This window comes from Delphinus delphis, chromosome 8 (genome assembly GCF_949987515.2).
Source record: "Delphinus delphis chromosome 8, mDelDel1.2, whole genome shotgun sequence".
In the NCBI taxonomy this organism is placed as follows: Eukaryota; Metazoa; Chordata; class Mammalia; order Artiodactyla; family Delphinidae; genus Delphinus; species Delphinus delphis.
Genome location: NC_082690.1, coordinates 87484230 through 87506574, shown reverse-complemented (window position 1 = coordinate 87506574; position 22345 = coordinate 87484230). Strand labels below are relative to the sequence as shown.

The window sequence follows — 22345 nt, the reverse complement described above, 5'->3', positions numbered from 1 at the left end:
ATTCCCTGATGCCCAGAAGGTAGCGTGACAGTGGTGTGAATTCACTTGGTCATCCCAGCATGTTCTCCTGGCCCCTTTCATGTTCCCTCTTTTCTAAAGAGCTGTGTGCCAGCTACACTGGCCTGCTTTGTGTTCCTCAAGCACTCTAAGCTCATTCCCAACTCAGGGCCTTTGTCTTAGCTGTTCCCTCTGCCTGGGATGCCCTTTCCTCAGATGCATTCAGCTTAACTCTCAGCTTCTCAGAGAGAAGCTTGGATTCTGCAAACGAAAGTACCTTCCTCCGTCACCCCTAGCATACTTCTCTGTTTCATTTCTAGCCCTTCCATATGATCTCCTCTTTGTTATTTGTGATATATCTCTGCCCAGTAGGATGCAAGCTCCATGAAAACAAGTCATTCTCTCTTGTTCACCATGCTTTCCCCATAGCCTAGAATGTTCTTGGCATGTAGGAGACACTCAAAGTATTTTCTTTTCTTTTTTTTATTGAAGTGCAGTTGATTTGCAGTGTTGTGTTAATTTCTGCTGTACAGCAGTGATTCGGTTATACACATATATACATTCTTTTTTATACTCTTTTCCATTATAGTTTATCACAGGATATTGAATACAGTTCCCTGTACTATACAGTAGGACCTTGTTGTTTATCCATCCTGTATATGAGTTTGCATCTGCTAATCCCCAAATCCCAATTCATCCCTTCCCCCACCCCTTGGCAACCACAAGTCTGTTCTCTATGTCTGTGAGTCTTTCTGTTTTGTAGATAAGTTCATTTGTGTCATATTTTAGATTCCACATATAAGTGATATCATGTGGTATGTCTTTCTCTTTCTGACTTACTTCAGGTAGTATGATAATCTCTAGGTCCATCCATGTTGCTGCAAATGACATTATTTCATTCTTTCAAAAGGTTTTCTTAAGAATAAATGCTTGTCTTCTCTGTCCATTAAAATATTTTCCAATGTGTCCCCTTCTTACATTTTTTGTAGCTATTTTATAGAACTATAAATATAGATATAATTATTAATAATCCAGACATGCAAAAAAATTCCAGACAATAACGGATCCCTATGCACTAGCCTCAGAGATAGACAGATGTTAACGTTTGCCTTCAGTTGCTTCAATTTCTCCTTCATTTGTTTTATTTTTTAGCTAAAATTTCATAGCTCACATTTTGTGATGCGCTTCCCTTTCAGTGGTAACTCCTGCCTTGAAGGTAGTGTATGTCATTTCTAACTATGTTTTAGTAGTTTAATGATATGTGTTTCTATTCACAAACAACATATGCTATTTTTTTTTTACTGAAGTACAGTTGATTTACAATATTGTGTTAGTTTCAGGTGTATAGCAAAGTGATTTGGTTATGTATATACATAACTGAATACATATATATACATTCTATTTTTCAATTTTTTTTCCATTATAGATTATTACAAGGTATTAAATATAGTTCCCTGTGCTATACAGTAAATCCTTGTTGTTTATCTATTTTATATAGGTAATATGTATCTGTTAATCCCATACTCTTAATTTATCCCTCCCCCCACTTCCCCTTTGGTAACCTTAAGTTTGTTTTCTATGTCTGGGGTCTGTTTCTGTTTTGTAAATAAGTTCATTTGTACTAGTTTTTAGATTCCACATGTAAGTGATATCATTTAATATTTGTCTTCCTCTCTCTGACTTATTTCACTTGGTATGATAATCTCCATCCATGTTGCTGCAAATGGCATTATTTCATTCTTTTTTATGGCTGAGTAATATTCCATTGTATATATGTACCACATCTTCTTTATCCATTCATCTATTGATGGACACTTAGGTTGCTTCCATGTCTTGGCTATTGTAAATAGTGCTGCAATGAACATTGGGGTCCACGTATCTTTTCGAATTAGAGAGTTTTCATCTTTTGTGGATATATGCCCAGGAATGGGATTGCTGGATCATATGGTAGCTCTATGTTTAGTTTTTTAAGGAACCTCCATAATGTTTTCCATAGTGGCTGCACCAATTTACATTCCCACCAACAGTGCAAGTGGGTTCCCTTTTCTCCACACCCTCTCCAGCATTTATTGTTTGTAGATGTTTTTATGATGGCCATTCTGACAGGTATGAAGTGATACCTCGTAGTTTTGATTTGCATTTCTCTAATAATTAGCGATGTTTAGCATCTTTTCATGTGGCTGTTGGCCATCTGTATAACACATGCTATTTTTATATGTCCCAAGATTTTATAGAAATGTGTGCACACTATATGTATCTGTTGGTAATTTGGACCTATTTAAGTATTTAACACTATTGTTGAGCCACAGAATTAACTCTGGAGCTGTCCTATCTGTGGACTTATTGTTATACATGATAATACAATTCCTTGTTGTTTAAGCCACATGAATTGGGTTTGTTATTATGCACAACTGAAAGCTTCTTCCCTGTGATAGGCTCATTGTATTGACATTTCTCACTGTTGAGTCCTTAAGCTGCGGCTGCCCAGAAGGTTTCATTTGGCTGCAGGTTTACCAAGTATATAGACAGTTTTTGTTTCTCCTCTACCCCAGGTTGCCCAATTCAGAAATCTTTTGTGGTAGTAATTTATTGCCGTGTAACAAATTTAGCAGTGCAGAACAACACAATTTATTATCTTGCCTAGTTTCTGAGGGTCAGGGATCTGGGAGCAGCTTAGCTGGGTGGCTCTGGCTAAGGGGACTCTTGGTGAGGTCACAGGCAAGTTGCTGGCTGGGGCTGCAGCCATCGGAAGGGCTGGAGAACTGGCTCCCAAGATCCTTCATGGGACTGTTGTCAGGAAGCTTCGGTTCCTTTCTGTGTGAGACTCTCCATAGTTGACTTCTCCCAGAGTGAATGATCTGAGAGAGAGAGAGAGAGAGAGAGAGAGAGTCCTACACAGCGCACCACCATACACCCACCCACATCTACGCAGTTATCAACTGGGAGTGGTCTTTGCTCCCTCACTTTTCTCCTCAATATACACCATAATCACTGATCCCATCCTTTTTACCTCCTTGGTGCCTCTCAGATCAAGCCACTTCTCTCCATCCTGTTGCATGGTGGATGTAGGTGCAGAGAGCTGAGTCTGGGGCACAAGTATGATCCAGTCACTGGCCTTCAAGTTGTTTTCAGTGACCCTCAGAATCAAGTTCATGGTTTTGAAGGCCTGCCTGCACCTCTAGCTTCCTTATTACCCGGACTTCGTCATCTCTTGTCCTCTACTCTCCCTTCCCTCTGTGTTTCTTTAGGTCTGAAGTTCAGTGTCACGTTCTCAGGGAAATTTCTGACCTCAGACCAGACTGGATCTCCCGGTCACATGCTTTTGGAATGTTCCACCTTCAGTCATGCTGCTCATCACAGTTGCCCAATGTCTCATTGCTATCTGGTCTGCGAATCTGCAAGGTGAGGGACCACACAGGTTTTGTTCACGGCTATCCTCCAAGGACCGGAGATGATGTCTGGCACATAGCAGACGTGCAATACGGTGCGCTGAATAAGTGAATGGGTGATTTTTCACCTGGTATTTGTGCTTTCTCCTTTCCTTCCTTCCATGGAAGGAGACAGGTTACTTTATATGCAAATCCTATTTATCCCAGTGAACAATGTGGCAAGATTGAACCAGACATTCAAAGCAAGGGCCTTTCAGGGGATTTTGTGGGTCCTGTGTGACAAAGACTTGCTCCTTAAGCAAGCTGTAGTCAGTCTTGTGTAAGCCTTTTCTTGACTAGGCCCCTCCTTGAGGCTTGTCCTCAAGAGAAAGAATCCTGCCAAGTCAGTTTAGTGAGAACCTCCCGTCACTGATATCTGATCACCCTTGATGTCTGATTCAGTTCCTCATCCCCCACCATCTCCTGGCTGATATCTGATCACCCTGATGTGCTTTCAGGAAGAATCCTGTTAAATCAGATTAGCCAGTATCCCCCCTTATTCCTAATGTTTCCTCTTCGTACTTTTCCATCCACTGACCCCGCACCCTGCTCCTTGGTGATAAATCCTCACTTTTGCTTGTTTTATTCAGAGTTGAGCCCAATCTCCCCTGCTTCCTGCAGACACCCATTGCTGCAGTCCCTTGAATAAAATCTTCCTTACAGTCTTTAACGAACATCAGAATAAGTTTTTCTTCAGCACTTGGACTGGGTCTACTCAGGACAGGCCTCTCGATTTGTCTTTGAACAAATGCACACTCTATCCCTAGACTTCCAACTGGAAGCATAAACATACAAGACAATATATTCTTCACACATGCATTGGCTGCAAATCAATATAGGAACATAACCTAACTTATATCACCAGACCTGTGGAAAATGGTACCTACTTAGTTTCATTTTGAAATGAAACTCTAAAAGTAGATGTTCATGCGTAGTTGTAACAACAGTCAACCTTGACTGAGCTACCATTATGTATGCCAGCCTCATTTTAATCTCACCAGAATTATAAGGTAGCTATTACCTCCCTTTTATAGATGAGGACACTGAGATTCAGAGGGGCCAATGAACTTACCCAAGTTCATACAGCCGGTAGGTAGTAGAGCCTGGATCCACTCTGGGGCCTGTTGCCCTTTTTTTTTTTTTTTTTTTTTTTTTGCGGTACGCGGGCCTCTCACTGCTGTGGCCTCTCCTGTTGCGGAGCACAGGCTCCGGATGCACAGGCTCAGCGGCCATGGCTCACGGGCCCAGCCGCTCCGCGGCATGTGGGATCTTCCCAGACCGGGGCACGAACCCATGTCCTCTGCATCGGCAGGCGGACTCTCAACCACTGCGCCACCAGGGAAGCCCCTGTTGCCTTTTTTATGCCACTGTACCCTGCTGCCTTTCCTTGGAGTTATTCTATTTTTTGGTCCCTTCCTCATCGTAAATGGCTCAAATGCCTGTAATTGTTGAGTTAGCCACTTGGATCGGGGTCACAGTTTTTGCCAGTGTTCTTCGTAAAGCTTTGCAGTTCCATGGCATGGCAGACGTTTTACTTTAATTTGAAGTTTATAAATACACATATAAAAGTCAAGAATAGGTTTCCCCAAGTGATTCAGGAGCACATTGACTATGAAGGAGGGAAGTGTGCCCACTTTCAGCAATTTCCATGATGAATGACATAGAGCAAGAAGAATGTGGTTAAAGAAAGAACGACAGACTCACCTACCCCTTTGCCTGGTTCCCAATGGAAAGGGAGCAGAGCTGAGCCAGCCCTGGAGGTGGAACATTGGGGCTTGTTGTGTAGGTGAACAGCCGGGATTCATTAGGGCTGGAGACTTCCATGGTGTGGCCAGTTAGAGCAGGCTCTGGTGGAAGGACACTTTGTCTTTTCCACAGACCTCCCCTTCTCCATCTCTGGCCTTGGTTGACTTGAACTTTGTGTTTCGTACGCTGATGAAAACCACACTTACTGACCACACTACTGACCAGTGCTCTGGGATGCCTCTCTCAGGCTTGCAGGCCTGTAGCACCCCAGCTCTTTACTCTGGCTTGCCCTCTCTATGGTTGCTGCTCAGGTGCTGATCTGAAAAAGGTATAGTTTGGAGACTGGGGAGCTGTTGGCATTCACAGGACAGCCTTCTCTGCGGTTTCTTTCTGTGTATTCACATGCAATCAGCCTCCCACGGCATTGAAAAAGGTTCAGGGTTTTTAGAGTGCCTCATCCTTTCATGTGAAAATTAGAGGGGATTGTGACTTGTAATTAAATGGGTGGCCCCACTCCATCTACTACAGCCAATTGTTGATTTCTGAGTGTTGATTATAAGTAGATAATTCTTTTTTTTTTTTTTTTTGCGGTATGCGGGCCTCTCACTGTTGTGGCCTCTCCCGTTGCGGAGCACAGTCTCCAGATGCGCAGGCTCAGCGGCCATGGCTCATGGGCCATGGCTCATGGGCCATGGCTCACGGGCCCAGCCGCTCCGCGGCATGTGGGATCTTCCCGGACCGGGGCATGAACCCGTGTCCCCTGCATCGGCAGGCGGACTCCCAACCACCGCGCCACCAGGGAAGCCCTATAAGTAGATAATTCTTAATTCCAGGTATTGTTCCCTACTTCCCAGCATGGCACTTTGCCTCTTTCACCCATAGCCTTTGTAATGATTGATTCCTCCCAGAAGTGGGTGTAGAAAGTGAGGGCAGGAGGGGGAGAGAATCATAATAAAAATAGCTAATGTTTCCTGAGTACTTAATATATTTTAGGCACTGTTCTGAGCTCTTTACTCCAACCCTATGGGGACAGGTACCATTATTCTCTCTACTTAACAGGTGAGAAAACTATAGCCATCATAGGTGGAATAACCTGCCCAGGTGTACATATGTAGTAAGTGGTCCAGTTGGATTCAACACTAGGCAATATGACTCAGAGCAAGAGCTCTTAAGGCGGAAATAGAAAAAGAGGGAGGGAGGGTCCTACAAATACCCATTGTGCAGCTTATAGCCTAGATTCAACAATTGTCTGTCCCAAACCACTTTCCCCTAACCCAACAGATACTTGGTGAATTTTTCAGTGTTAACTTATGATGATCAGGGATTCTTAAAAAGTTGGGACTTGGCAGATCCCTTTGAGATTTTGAAGAAGGCCATGGCTCCCTCTTACTCCAAAAACTGCATGCAAAATTTTGCATATCATTTCCAGAGGTTCAAAGGCCATGTGAAACTCTCCTCCCAATAGACCCCATGGAACCTGGGTCAAGAATCCTGACTTAGAATAATACTAAACTCTATCAATATGAAAAACTGATTTGACCATAATGGGAAGAGAGGAAGCTAAATTTGGGTAGGAAAATGGAAATTTGTGTAGAGTTGTATGAACTCAGACAAACTACTGACCTTTTTTGTATCATAGTCATAGCTTCCCTCTTCCTCTACCAGCCCATGTTTATTGTCAAGTTCAACAGGGTAATATCTGATCACTGCTTTCAGTTCCCCAGAAGAATGTGTCCTGCTCCTTTCTGAGAATTCCTTTCCAGGTTCCATAGCCCTAGGAAGTTTGCAAACCCAAATTAGTGACAACAAACTAGTAGGGCCCAATTACTCCTGTGGGCATTCCAAAGATAGATGTGAGGGCCTGTTTCCAGCCCCCTAAGCCTGGAGAAGCAAAGACCTGGCACCAGGGACTTCCTTAGGGAGCTGCCAGTTATGTTCATCCCCTGGGGCTCCACCCTAGTGGGGTAAATCGCTGTAGGGAGAGGCTGCTGGGTATGACTCCGGGAGGGTGTGTTTGTGTGTGTAGGTGAGGGGAGACAAGGGAAGAAGGAAGTAGCATTGTCAGCTGATGGGAGAAGCAGATTCCTGAGAGGCTCTAATACCTACAGTTATTTGGAAACTAAGTCACCACCTCCCCACTCCCATTACCAAAGGACTAGAGCTGGTTGACCAGCAACAAAGTAAACCTCTCCTCTTCTAACTTCTTCCCTCTACCCCCTAGGTGTGCTGCCCTTTGGCATTTTCCCCCCTTTTAAGTTTATTTTTGATGCTTGTTTTAAACAAATTTCACCTGTATAGAGAAGCTGAGGGTGAGGGAGAAGGCCCGTACCACGGGATGTCCTTGGGGTCAGTCTCAGACTGATAATACAGACAAGGATTTATATTTATGAAGCATTGAGGATGAGCTAGACGCTGTGCTAAGGGCTTTATGTATATAATCTCATTAAATTCTCCAAACAGTCTACAAAGTAGATTTGTTATTATTTCCATGTGACAGATGAGAAAATTGAGATTCAGAGAGTTAGTGGCGAATCAAGGATTTGACTGCTGTTCCCAATCTTTCGGCTGCAATGGGCCCCAGAAGCAGGGCTGGGACTTAGGAATTTCTCCCTGAGAGGAGCACCTGTGTCAGGGCTCCTGCCCATTTAGTCTGTCCTGGGTCCTGGGATTCTACCTTCGCCAAGTTTCTCCCATCATTTTCCCCTTCAACTTCCACGGCTGGCTCCTTAGTCCAGGCATTACTCCATAGTTCCAGCTGTTCTCTCTAGGCCGGCCTTGGCCTCCTCCATCCCTCAGTCTGGACACCAGGGTGACTTTTCTTCCTGGGACTTGGCTTTGGGCCCAACACCCCCTTCTCCTACTGGCTCTGCCACTTACTGCCTGACCTTGGATGAGCTATTGAACTCTCAATGACTCAGTTTCCCTATCTGTAAGATGGAGATGATAGGTTTATTTATTTTTTAATTAATTAATTTATTTATTTTTGGCTATGCCTCGTGGCAGGTGGGATCCTAGTTCCCCAACCAGGGATCGAACCTGCACCCCCTGCAGTGGAAGTGGGGAGCCTTAACCACTGGACTGCCAGGGAAGTCCCAGGGATGATAGGTTTATTGTGAGGAATAAATGAGTTAATACATGTAAGGTACTTAGATGCCTGGCACAGAGAAATTGATAAAAAAATGTCAGCTATTATCTTGTAAAGCATCCTTCCTCCTCACTTCAACATGTCATTTGCTATCTCTGTACCTAGACTGAACGTCCTCAGAACGGAGGCAATATCCTGTATGTTCTTTGATCCCTGAGCCCGATACCCTGCCTAGCATGTGTGCAGGGGCTTTTATGCTGCTGAACTTACCATAATGGGCGCCATGGGAAGATGAAGAATTTTCCCAGAAGCCTGTAGAGGCAAAGGCTAAGATTTCCAAACTGTGATCACCTGGGGCAAATGCTCCAGGTAGGAAGGAGACTTGGGGATACAGGTGGAGGAGGAGGCAGGTTGGCTGCTTTTCTCCTCACATCACCAGTGCGCCCCCTCCCCCTCGAAGGCAGGCTTTTAATCTAGCAGACGCAGTGTGCGCAGTGAAGGCAGGCAGTGGACCTCCCATCCCAGGCTCGGGGTGTGGGTGAGGGTGTTGGGGGCAGGTGCTTCAGGCCTCACCTGAGCGGCCCCCAGCCCCGTCTACCTCCGCTCCCATTCAGGGTACTAAGGGCTGCTCCCCACCCCTCACCGCGCTGAGGGAGCCCAGCCTGACCTGGGCTGGCCTCCGTGCCCCGCAGCTTCCCTTCCAGCCACAGCCTGGGGCCTCTCCGCGCGGCCACACCTCCCCGGGCCCCGCAAGGGTTAAGGCAGCCGCGGAGAGGAGAGGTTTGGGCTGACGTCGCTCTGGCTGAAGGTGGTTCCCCTCGGATGAGGATGGGAGAGCCTGGCGAGCTGAAACCCGAGCTCCCGCTCTGCTGGGGCTTGGGGAGGTCCGTGTGAGAGCCGCCTGCCCGCCGGCCTCCCTCGGTCCCTCCCCGGCAGTCGCTCCGGGCACCACCGCGGAACGATGGAGCTGGGCTGGTGGCCGCAGCTGGGGCTCACTTTCCTGCAGCTGCTTCTCATCTCCTCCTTGCCAAGAGGTACTGTGGGTAGCATCAGGACCCCCAGGAGGGGACTTTTCCCTCTTGGGGTTTGGTAGGGGGCAGGACTGGGGGGTCCCAGGAGATGGTGCTTGTGTGTATGTGGGTGGTGGCTGGGAGGGGGGGGCTTCTTCTCAGTGATAATCTTGGGGGCTTGGCTGGTGATGCTGGAGTGTCTGTCTTTCTCCCTGAGAACGGGACACTGTTTTCTGTCATCCCAACTTGTGGGACTGAACTGCCTCATGAAGGGTACCAGCTACAGTTTTATTTGCTGGGTTTTTATTTTAGCTTTTGAAAGCACAAAATCACCTCCGGGAATCCACCCAGTGTCAGGTATGCCCCCTGACATGCAAAAGCTAAATTTCCCACTGGAAGAAGCCCCCTCAGAGATTTGCTGGAAGGAAAGAGGAGGATGAGAGCAGGGCTTGCAGTGAGGGTGTCCCTCTGGGGCGTCTTGCTTGACGAAATCTTACAGTTACAACCCTTCAGAACAGATTCCCAGCAAGGGAGATGTACTCGCTCAGCATATATCCACTTCCTTTCTGATAAGAATGAGAAGGAAGAAGGAAAAGCCGAGGTGAAGAGTGCAAGTCGTTTCTGGGGAAGCACAGTGTTTGTTTAGAAAGAGCTGTGGCTTCTGTGTTTTTCACATGTCATTTTCTGAGCCACAAAACCCATGTCAAATAGGCTCCTGGGGCAAGTGAGGCTGAAACGAGACACAGAGGTCTTGGGAGCCTCTTGACCCAGCAGAAGCAAGGAGAGGGCAGGCTTGTCCTCTGATTGCTTCCGGGCAAGCAGGGAAGGAGGACTTCTTAGGATCATCTGTCCTATGGCTGGAGAGGCCAGGTGTCAGGAGGTAGGGTGAGACCTCGGGAGATAAGGACCGGTTGAAATGTACACACATGATAAAATAGGGCAACTTTGCAGAGGAGCAGGGAGTGTGTGAGCTTTTGCTACTCTCCTTCTCCGGGGGTTACCTGTCACCTGTGCTGGTTACCTGTCACCTGTGCTCTACTCGAGAGGTGGATGCTCCATTGCTGCACATAGCTGGCAAGTGCCTGAGAGTGAAACAGAGTAAGTGGGAGCGGTGAGGGTGTAAAATGCAATCAGCTACTGTAGAAGGGGAGCTGGACCGTGGGGCATATCCCTTCATGACGAACAAAAAGCCAAGATATAAAAAATGCAAAATCCATTTTGGTGAATACTTCCCATCTACCCGTAGCCTGCCAGCCCCAGGTGAAATCTTCCTTGGTGATTTACTCTCAAGCTGGAGAGAGAGTTTCATCTGAATGTTGCCTCACTGGCATCTGGCACAGCCCAAAGACAATAATGTAGGAAGAAGGAGCCCAGGAGGGGGAAGTCTGTTAATCCACAAACGCAGACACTTGCCCCAGCGGGTAAGTTGGTGAATTTTCCTTAAGGCTCATTCCTGTTCCACCTCTGCCTTTTGGAGCCGAACTTCCAGGGCATGGTGGCCCGAGCCCAACTCCAGAGGAACCTGGTTCCTTCTGGAGCACCAGGGCTCCGAGGTCTAGTTTGCTCATCCCTGCATCAGCACGCCCCTGCTTCTTTTTTTCTAACGTGGCAGGTAAGATGGCTGAAACCCAGAAAAGTTAAAAAGCAAAGCTCAGCTGCCCCTTTTTTCTTGCCCAGGATCTGAAAAACTCATTTTTTCCTGAACTGAGAATCTCTTTTACCTTGTGCTCTGGAAAAGCTTCAGGGAGGGTACGCGGCGTCTGGGCAGCCGAGCTGCTGACTGAACCAGAGAGCAACTTCACGAGTCCAGCAAGGGTATTTCATCGTCGAGCATTCGCATTCAGAGGGAGCACGGAGGGATGGAGTGGAGAAGGAAAATATTTCTTCAAGTCGCGAGTGAATGAGTCCACTCCCCGCTGGAGTTCTGAATCTGGCCCTGTCAAGGAAAGCTTAGCAGCATATTTCCTCTAATTACTTTTCTAAAAAGAGCATCTGATGAAATGTAAACATCCACGGGGATGGCACAGCAGACGGTTGTTGCTCATCGACTTGGGACACGTGTCTGAGGATGAAAATCCAAACATCGGGCCAAGTGATAACCCAATATAAACAGCATGTGAGGGGAGAAACCCAACTCCACTGACTTCACCAAATACCAGTAGCTCTGCCAGCAGGATTCTGCCTAAAAGGAACAACTCATTTACAAGATTCGACTCTGGGGAGTGAAACCTTAATATGAATAACTTCACAAGTGTTGCTTCCAACAGACATTAGCTGGTGGGGAATTAGCATCAAGGCAGCTGGGGAAGATAATCTGAAGCACAGATATTCAGTGGGCAGGAGAAGCCAACCGAGAAAGGGAATGTGGAAAGAAAGCAAGGGGGAAGGAGTGGCAAGAAAAATTAGATGTTGGTTTATAATGGGATGTGTTAGCAAATTCCAAGGAGAGAGCTATGAAAATTGGGCCTTCTTGGCAGGGCTAGATTTTTGTGGGGACCATGAAGAGGGTGTTCTCCAGATATATATTCTGAGAACTCCTGGCTTCTCCAACAGGGAAATAATTTGAGAGTGGGATCATTGGTTTAGGGAGCTGGGAGTAACTGTAGAGATCATTTAGTTTGAGTACCTCAAATGCAGAGGACAAGGAGAGTAAATATCTGTGAGCATTTATGATGTGCCCAGTGTTTGAGCCAAAGCAGGGTAGGTACTGTTTCCAGATGAAGTTTAGAGAGGGTCTGTAACCTGTCCAAAGATACACAGGCACAGTTCTGAAAAAGGTAAACGTTTGATCTAGCAATTCCACTTCTGGGTATATACACAAAATGAGTCAATGCTGGAACTCCAGCAGGTATTTGTACACCAGTGTCCACTGCAGCATTATTCCCAATAGCCAAAAGGTGGGAAAAACCCACGTGTCCATCAGTGGATAAACAAAATGTGGTAGGTACATATAGTGGAATATTATTCAGACTTCAAAAGGAGTGAAGTTCTGACACAGCCTACAACGTGGATGAACCTTGAAAACATTATGCTAAGTGAAAGAAGCCAGACACAAAAGGACAAATCCTGTATGATTCCATTTATATGAAGTACCTAGAGAAGTCAGATTCATAGAGGCAGAAAGTAGAACAGTGGTTACCAGGGGCTGTGGGGAGGAAAGATTGAGGAGTTAGTGTTTAATGGGTGTAGAGTGTCAGTGAGGGATGATGGAAACATTCTGGCGATGTATAGTGGTGATGGTTACCCAAGCCACTGAACTGTACACTTAAAAGTGATTAAAATGGTAAATTTATGTTATTTACATTTTTCTGTAATAATGATAAAAAGAAAACGCAAGCAGATTAGCGGAGCCTGGCGTGAGCCCAGACTGTCGAATTTCTGAGCTCAAGCTCATGTGGTACCTGGCTGACTTAAACTCAAGCACCTAACAGCATCGTATACTGATGCACATGTGATCATGGCATGGCTTCAGGACACACGTGGCGGGGGGAGGGTTCTTGCTAGCTCCAGTTTGGGTGGCACTGCTGCTCTTTTGGGGGTGACTTTGGCAATGAGGGGGACTGTAGCACCGAAGGATTGGCAGCCTTCGGGTCAAAGGTCTGCAGAAGTAGCTAGTAGGATATGACGCTTAAAAATATTTTGAAGCTGAATGCTTTGAGGCAGGCTGGGTCCCCTCTCTGGCCTGACACCCTGCCTTCTCGATTCACACGTGTGTTCTCTGCTAGTCTCTACTGGCATTTGCATTTTTGACCTCCATTCCTGGGAGAGATGGGGCAGAAATGGAGAGTGAAAGAGAGAAGGTAGAAGGCTGTGTACTGAATGGCGGGAAGCACAAGTGAGAATTTCGTAGCAGACAGGACTTTTAAAAGAAGGGACGTAAATATATTTTAACTTGTGTGTTTTGTGGAATGTAATCTCAACTCTGTGACCACCAACTCTTTGGTAAAATGTTCTATTCTCAGGAATGCCCTTGAGAGTGAGCTTTTGGTGGAAACTGAGGGTGAGGCTTGGTGTTATGTTTGGGTCAGTAAGCTAGGGACAAAGCACCTCTGGACCCAGAGGCAGATGTGACCTGGAGCATGTAAGTCCCTTAGAAATATCCAGAAGCTTAGGGAGGGCTTTGGAATGCTCCTGGCAGGGACCATGGGTTTGACTTAAACTTATCTGCATCTGGGTTACCCTGGCTAGACAGCAATGGCTGAGATAATGGCGTCTCATGACGTCTGGAGGACCTAATGACTGGCCTTAAGTCAGAAAATTATTTCCATCTGCCCTACTAGGGATGGCCAATCCCTATGCATGAGAAAACCTCTCTACCTGCCTCCCCTGAGCCCAGCTCTAGACACTGCAATTGATCTGGGGTATGTGCAAATTGGGAAAAGTGCCATTTCAGTGATAAATGAGAGAAGGTGGCGCCCTGCTCCTCCCACATGTGGGAGAACCTGTCACCCTCACTTTGTGGATACTTGAAAGTCATAGGAGCCCAGATCCCTTTCCTCTTATTTTATTTTAAAGGGGAGGGGAAAGCAATGTTTACATTTTCTAATTCCTGAATTCCATGGCAGAGGACCCAGAGGGCAGCTGGAGCTTTGAAAGCTACCAGATCAGTGGCAGAAAGTCTATCAGAGTCCAAGCCTGGTCTGTGTTTAAGGAGTTCTGTTCGTCAGTCATCATGAGATCTGGGCCAAAGCATTAGGTTTATAATGGAGAGAAAGAAGTAAAATGCAGGAAAAGAATCAAACCTCATATCTATAAACAAAACCACTCACAGAAGGCAGACAAGTAGTGTTGGCTGCAGATATTCCACTCTCTTAACCGGTGGGACTTTCTACTACTCCCCCCGCACTGCCCAACCCACCGACAATGACTCCTTTCATTGTTCTCGGTTGTTATTCGTGATACAGACGCGGAGCCCATGTGGGCTGAGAGTGGAGTAGGTAGGGCTGCACATCAGATTCTTCACCGGGTGATGGTGGAAACACCAATGGTGGAAGCCTCCATGCCTAAGGGACCAGATCCCAAATGATCTACTGAGTTTGTGGTAAATACCAGGCACTCTCCTATATGCTTTACTTGTGTTTATTTAATCCTCACAACACATCTAGAAGCCAATTAGTAGTGTTATTATCCCTAGTTTACATAGGAGGGAACTGAGAGGTACAGTACTTGCCCAGGTCACAGAGCTGGACGTCCATGATTTGAACCCAGAGAGCCTGACCCCATTATGCATGCACTGAAACACTACACAACGCTGCCGTGGTCAGCAGGGGGTCCGACTATGGTAGATCTCCTGGCCGAATCATAAAGACCATGGCGTTAGTAAAGAATTCTGGTTATCCCTTGGATATTCCAGGAGCTGAGAATGGCCTCAGGGAGGTCATGTGCTCACCACTGTGGGGGCAGAGTGGATGTGAGAGACGAGGGAGAGACCTCAGCAGCCCCAGTGGGACCACGTGGAAACCAAGAGCAGCCATTTTCTAAAGGAACCAGGAGTGTTAAGCAGATTGCCCATCCCGCTAACTTCTGGGGTAGCTGTCCACAGGCTCATGCATCTCGTTCTGATTAGATGTGGGAAGAGAGAATTTCTTTGTCCCGTGGTCAGCCTTTGTAATCAAAATCATGTGTCTGCTTGTGGAGGGACAGAATTAAGGATGAGACCTGCTTCAAGCCTGGCACTGATGCTGGGTAGCGCTTCTCCTTTATGGATTTATTCTGTCAAGATCGTCAATGTGTAAACTCTCAGGCTATGGAACAGGAACCGCAGGCCTGGCGTGAGTAAAGGGAAGCGTGTTTTCTTCTTTTTTTTTGGCATAACGCAGTTGATGGCTATTGCAGGGGATGGAAATGGAGACGCCCTCCATGAATACTCAGGTGGGTTTTGAATGAGGATCAGCTGTCTACTAGACACTAATGTCTTGGGTCCTTTGTCAAATGGTTAAGGAAGTGCCCCCCTCGGCTGAGCGGCAAATAAAGACACATGTTTCTGTCACCCTTCTGCCTCTGGAGCTGGGGAGATGCCTTTGTTCCTGCAGTGTCGGCATCTTCATCACTGCCCTCTCCGAGGCTCTGGCTGTCTCAGAGGGCTGCGTTAGTGCTCTGGCAGCCGGCGTCAATGTAAGTAGAAGTCTGGTCGGTTGGTTTGGAGATTGGAAACCCAGGACTGCGGCTGCCGGAACAGAGTGGGGAACACATTCAGGCAACTTTAGCTCATGGGAAGATGTAGCAATTGTCCTCATCAGCTGAATTTATGATTGGTTACAATAAATTTCCAACCAGTTTTTAATGGAAAACCGCTGGGCGAAGGAGGCATGTTGGCCTGCTTTGCTTCAAGTCAAATCATTTGAGGACTCTGAGGGACCAAGGTGTCAATGTTTTTCAAACCCGGTTCCATGTCCACTTACTTCATAGGACTCCTTTGAAGATGATCAATTAATCCCCTGCATCATGGGATCCCACGTCGGAAGTCAACAGTGATGGTAGAGAACACCTGAGATATCCCAGGACAAGTTGCCTGAGCTTAGCTTCCATCTGGTAGCATCTACTATATCTTTCAATATACCACTTGGCTCACCTGGCTGCAAGCAGAAGGGAGGGCTTGCCTGGTATTAAGTATCTTTATTCTCAGTCTGGCTTTCTGCCTCCCAGTGGGTGATTGACTGCCTGCTTCTAAGTGATGTTCCGCCTCCTTTCTGTACAAGCCTGGCTCCCCCCCGCCAATCAATGGTAGAAAAGAACAAGTGAGCAGCGCAAGCCTTTATGGAAATGAGATGCAAACTGCAGTACACAAAGAGCGAAAAATGTTCAGCAGTAATGGACCCAATGGATTCCTTCTACTGTAAAATAGAGACCCCAAAAGGTCATCGCAAGAGCCATTTCTAACATCAGTCTTTGACACAAATAACCTGACCCTGGAAGTCACACATGCCTCATGTATCCACATTCATGTATTTATTCAGTAGACTTTATCAAGCACCTACCAGGTGCCAGGTGTGATCCTAGGTGCTGGAGACAGGATGATGAATAAAAGGCCTTTTCCTTAAGGTACTTTCTTTCTTTTTTAACATCTTTATTGGAGGATAATTGCTTTACAATGGTGTGTTAATTTCTGCTTTATAACAAAGTGAATCAGCTATACATATACATATATCCCCATATCTCTTCCCTCTTGCGTCTCCCTTCCACCCTCCCTATCCCACCCCTCTAGGTGGAGGCAAAGCACCGAGCTGATCTCCCGGTGCTATGCGGCTGCTTCCCACTAGCTATCTATTTTACATTTGGTAGTGTATATATATATATGTCCATGCCACTCTCTGACTTCGTCCCAGCTTACCCTTCCCCCTCCCCGTGTCCTCAAGTCCATTCTCTACGTCTGCATCTTTATTCCTGCCCTGCCCCTAGGTTCTTCAGAACCTTTTTGTTTTTTGTTTTTTTAGATTCCATATATATGTGTTAGCATACTATATTTGTTTTTCTCTTTCTGAATTACTTCACTCTGTATGACAGTCTCTAGGTCCATCCACCTCACTCTAAATAACTCAATTTTGTTTCTTTTTATGGCTGAGTAATACTCCATTGTATATATGTAAGGCACTTTCTTTAAGGTTGAGAGAGCTTATGGCCCAGCCTGGTATTTTCCAAAGTAGGTTTCATGGATTACTAATCCTAAAGGATATTCAGCAGAAGTAAGCAAAACCTAGGATGTCATGATGGAATTAGTTTGGGGGATGTGGGAATTAACTATGTGCAAAGAATATTATAGACTTGGCAAAGCCCTACAATAAAGAAAGCTGCTATTAGCATTTACAAAGTTGTTTGGCCGCAGAACCTTTATTCACATAATACCTTATACCATCCAGTGGAACTTGTGCTCCATCATTTGGAAAACTCAGGTCTCTTGCCCATAATGAATAAAACATTGAAGAATATCTTCACTGTTACAGAGGATGGGGTAAGAAGGGAATTTGAAAATCTACAAAACATGAGCTTTTCTTCAGACTTCTGCTGAGAGATGGACGGGAAGTCTGATGTCCTAGTCCCTTTGCACTTGCTGAGATGTTGAAAGAACTGTGGAGGTGACCCCGACCACATTGCTGTAAGAAAAGTCCTCACCAGCATCGACCTGAATAGTTCACCAAGAAAACTCATTTCTTGTCCGTAAGTTGTTTAAAGTAATGTGGTTGCCCTGGGATCACTGATCAAACTGAGGTGTGGGTCTGATTAACGCACACCTATGATGATGTGGCAGTTCTGGGGAGCCATAAGAGCTGTGACTTGACTTCTCGACTACATTGTATCCTTGGTGACAGTCACACTGTCTCCTCTTCAAAAATAAGGAGAATATGGGACTTCCCCAGTGGCGCAGTGCTTGAGAATCCACCTGCCAATGCAGGGGACAGGGTTCGAGCCCTGGTCTGGGAAGATCTCACGTGCCGCGGAGCAACTAAGCCCATGTGTCACAACTACTGAGCCTGCACTCTAGAGCACACAAGCCACAACTACTGAAGCGTGCGCGCCTAGAGCCCGTGCACCGCAACGAAGAGTAGCCCCTGCTCACCGCAACTAGAGAAAGCCTGCGTGCAGCAACGAAGACCCAACGCAGCCAAAAATAAAAATAAAATAAATTAAAAAAAAATAAGGAGAATATTTAGGCATCCTTCTAGTCCCTGGGAGCACTGAGTCCAAGGTCTGTTCATTACCAATTAACCTCTCCCTTCCCCCCTCTAACACATTGGGTTTGTCTCCAGTGTTTTTTTATTTACCCCCCTGTCTGCCAGTTCTAGTATAGCTACCATGACCCTGAGTTGCACAACCCGGAAGTGGTCTGGGCTGTTTACACTGGGGCTGTATCCCATAGAGACAGAATGTGAGTTTGAGCTGTTCATCAACCTCTTGTTTTCTGTTTCTGGGAACAGCTTTATTCCTGCCTTTCCTAAATATTGTTCTTGTTGTCACGCGACACGGCTTCTCCCTTGCCCCTAGCATCGCCTGCCTCCTCTCTCTGCCCAGACTTGCTTCAGAACAGTGGCAATGGATAAGGAATAAAACCAGCTGTTCCTTTTAAGGGCTTCCTGCCTAAGCAGACTTGAGTAACCATACCCTTCTCAGCAAAGATTCAGCCCTTGCTTGCCATATTTATGGATTTCATTTTTTGATATAGACATCTTAGTATGGATATGTTCAAGTTTGAATACACATGTACACGGAAAAATAAAAGTGTAGATATGGTTATGTATATACTTATGTGTGCATATGTATGGATATGTATAAACATAGGGTGTAGAGTATTACGGTTTAAAAATATGGGCCAGGTTTGAATCTTGCCTCCGTCATTTATGGCTGGTTTTCTTGGCAAGTTACTTAACCTCTTTAATGTGGCTGTACCATCTCTTAGCCTGTACACTGAGGATAATAGTGTCTTTTTTTTTTTTTTTTTTTTTTTGCGGTACGCGGGCCTCTTCCTGTTGTGGCCTCTCCCGTTGCGGAGCACAGGCTCCGGACACACAGGCTCAGCGGCCATGGCTCATGGGCCCAGCCGCTCCGCGGCATGTGGGATCTTCCCGGACCGGGGCACGAACCCGTGTCCCCTGCATCAGCAGGCGGACTCTCAACCACTGCGCCACCAGGGAAGCCCCTGTAATAATAGTGTCTTTATATAGGTTTATTGCAGGTGTTAAATGAGATAACCTATTTATTTGTTTACTTATTTATTTATTTTTAAATTTTTATTGGGGTATAGTTGATTTATAATATTGTGTTAGTTTCACGTGTACAGCAAAGTGAATCTGTTATACATATACATATATCAACTCTTTTTTAGATTCTTTTCCCAAATAGGCCATTACAGAGTATTGAGTAGAGTTCCCTGTGCTATACAGTAGGTTCTTATTAGTTATCTATTTTATACGTAGTAGTGTGTATATGTTAATCCCAATCTTCCAATTTATCCCTCCCCCTCTTTACCCCCGATAACCATAAGTTTATTTTCTACATCTATAAGTCTCTTCCTGTTTTGTAGGTAAGTTCATTTGTAGCCTTTTTTTTTTTTTTTTAGGTTCCTCTTATAAGTGATCTCATATGATATGTCTTTCTCTGTCTGACTTACTTCACTCAGTATGACAATCTCTAGGTGGTCCAGTGGTTAAGACTCCACGCTTTCACTGCAGGGGCACAGGTTCGATCCCTGGCCGGGGAACTAAGATCCTGTATGCTGCGCGGTATGGCCAAAAAAAAAAAAAGTAACCTATTAAAAATAGAATAATGCTTTGCAAAAAGGGAGCACTCAGGAAATTAAAGTCATCTTCTACTCCTCTCCTTTCTGCTATTTTTCCCACTAGCACACGTTTCACAAGGGATTAAGAAGGAGAAATACTGGGTGTTCTATCTATAGTAGGATGGAAGTTACATGGTCCTCTTGAGGCCCACTCCACCTTGGTCCACAGTCCTATCCTATTCATCTGTTACTCTGTGTCAGGGAAAAAATATTCCTAAAGATTCACCATATGTTTATTTCTTTGAGACTTGCTTTCTCCCCTTGCTTTTATCATGCATCTGCCTTCCAGCCTTAGGGTGAAATGCCTTCCACATGCTGTGCCTAAGTTTGTCCATGTTTGAAATATGGCTGGTGGTAGATTCTTGCAGGGGGTTGAGGGGATGGTGTCTTTCAGAGTAGGTGATTCTGGGTCAATGATGTTGTCTCCCAAACATGAGACGTTGCTCACGACCATCTGTTGTGATTCAAGGGTAGAGCCAGCCAGGAATCCTCAGGCAAAAAGAAGTTCCCCTTCATCTTGTTCTAGCTTGCAGAACTGGAGAAGGCAATTCTAATGAGGGCTAGCCTGCGTGAAGCTGCCTCCAGCTTAGGGCTTAGTGAACCATAGGACATGCCATTATAAATGCATCACCCTCGCTCAAACTGACATCTGCTCTTGGCCATCTGCCTTTGGTAGAAGGAAACTCTGGCTTCTGCCTGGCATCAGTGAACCTGGATGTGAAGACAGTAACACTTACTCTGGAAGCTCTTGGCAAAGGGGCGGGTGTGGTTGACCAAGACCCTCTTATAGCCCTGACACACTCTGACTCAGAAAGAAGGTTTTAAAAGTGTTGAGGATTGAGGAGCAGGTGGGATCGTTTGTAGAATTCTTAGGTCTGGGGAAATCCAGATTGGATTTTTAGGGTATAGCTTAAGTTTTATTGTTTTTAACTTAGACATTCTAATACTTTGATATAATATTTGCTGAGTTCTATTGCCAAGTACATTTAGATGCATTGTTAAATTATATTTTTAGTACCCAATGCTAATAAAAAAATAAGATCTATTCAGCTCATATTCCAGTGTTTGAAATAACCCAGAAGCAGCTGTCCTTCAAGGGTTTCCAGCACAGTTGTTGAGGATAATGGCAACTTGAGGCTCTTCCAAGATGCTAGAGTTTGGGTTTTGTTCCCTTTGCCTATAGATGTAGAATTTCTATTTCTGGAAGACAAGCAGCAGGAGGTGAGGTATGTCCTAGTGAAGAAGGTGTCTGAAGAGGAGGTATTAGAAAAAAGAGATCAGGAAATCTAGAAGCAAGGGGGAGGAACCCAGAAGGCCATGATATAAGCAAGAACTGACTGCTTAAAATTCCGTGTATGTGTGGGCCTCTGGAGGAGACATTATTACTCACCCCCTTTGCTCCCTTAGCCATCTGTATTTTAGCTACATGTGATGGTTTTTAAAAAAATTTTATTGGAGTATAGTTGATTTACAATGTTGTGTTAGTTTCAGGTGTATAGCAAAGGGAATCAGAGATATATATATATATATATATACATAAAATCTCCATTCTTTTTCAGATTCTTTTCCCATATAGGTTATTACAGAATGTTGAGTAGAGTTCCCTGTGCTATACAGTAGGTCATTATTAGTTATCTATTTTATGCATAGTAGTGTGTATATGTTAATCCCAATCTCCTAATTTATCACTTCCCCCCACGTTTCCCCTTTCGTAACCATAAGTTTGATTTTGAGATCTGTGAATCTGTTTCTGTTTTGTAGAAAAGTTCATTTGTATCATTTTGATTAGATTCCACATATAAGTGGTATCGTATGATATTTATCTTTGTCTGACTTACTTAGTTTGATAATCTCTAGGTCCATCCATGTTGCTGCAAATGGCATTACTTCATTCCTTTTTATGGATGAGTAGTATTCCATTGTATATATGTACCACATCTTCTTTATCCATTGATGGTTTTTTATTCTACAGAGAATAATGGTAATATCTCAACAAACACACGATTTTTCTTCGAAAGCGCTTTATGCTCATTGCCTCTTTAACTGCAGTGACATTAACAACCCTAACGATCTACATCCATTCTCTTGAGGTTTAGGGGAAATGCCACAGCAAGGTGTCTTGTCTATGATTGTCCAGCAGCATACAAGAGGGACAGATTTGGTATTAAAATTTGGGTGATCTGATTACCAAGTGTGTTCATTTCACCAATGCTGCATTCTTAATCTGTAAAGTCAAAGTTGTGAACTCTCTAGAATCAAAATACTGTGTTGGAAAGAATAAGACTTTGGCCCCAGAAAGCGCTGGCTTCTAATCTTTCTTCTTTCACCTGAAAACTGTGCCACCTGGGACAATTTATTTACCCTCTCTGTTCCTCAGTTTCCTCATCTGTGAAATGAAAAAAATGATGCTTCCTTTGAAGGGTGGCTCTGAGGATTCAGTGAGCTGGTATGTTTGAAAGGTTCAGCTCCATTTCCGTGGGGGCTGGGACCCAGGGAGAGAGGAGAATGCATGAGGAGTGACAGTGTGGGGCAGAGTGAAGAGGGGAAGGAAGTGAAAAACTGATTTTTGCTTCCCTACCCCTCCCCAATGTACTAGTGTCAACAAACTAGATTTCTAGGGAATCCATTGTAAGTTTTATCACTGCTGATACCCAAAAGGGGGTGATGGAGGCGTTGACTTTCCAGCTATCGTTACCTCGTTAACAAGAGGAGCTGTGAGCAGGGAAAGACCAAGGTCACTGAAGTTGGGAATCCAGCCAGGCTGGGACTGAGGGTCATGGTGATAGGATGGTTCTCAAAGGCTCAGGAG

At 45.2% G+C, this 22345-nt stretch overlaps 1 protein-coding gene and 1 long non-coding RNA gene across 3 annotated transcripts in view; one reads left to right on the top strand and one right to left on the bottom strand.

The window, feature by feature from the left end:
* PAMR1 (peptidase domain containing associated with muscle regeneration 1) overlaps nucleotides 1-22345 on the top strand; it is a 164459-nt gene that overhangs the window by 84420 nt on the left and 57694 nt on the right. The window contains exon 1 of one of the 2 annotated variants that reach the window (XM_060018706.1): nucleotides 9102-9290. The exons of the other annotated variant lie outside the window; for it this stretch is intronic. Coding sequence (XP_059874689.1) covers nucleotides 9218-9290 — 73 coding nt within the window. The 5' untranslated portion in view covers nucleotides 9102-9217. Of the gene's footprint in view, nucleotides 1-9101; nucleotides 9291-22345 lie in introns of those variants that run through there. 2 annotated transcript variants of the gene reach the window in all.
* Nucleotides 2615-11328, bottom strand: LOC138414154 (uncharacterized). Its single transcript, XR_011246575.1, has 3 exons — nucleotides 10988-11328; nucleotides 6795-6945; nucleotides 2615-2855 (listed from the first exon to the last, which is right to left on the bottom strand). It is a non-coding gene; the product is annotated as an uncharacterized lncRNA (long non-coding RNA).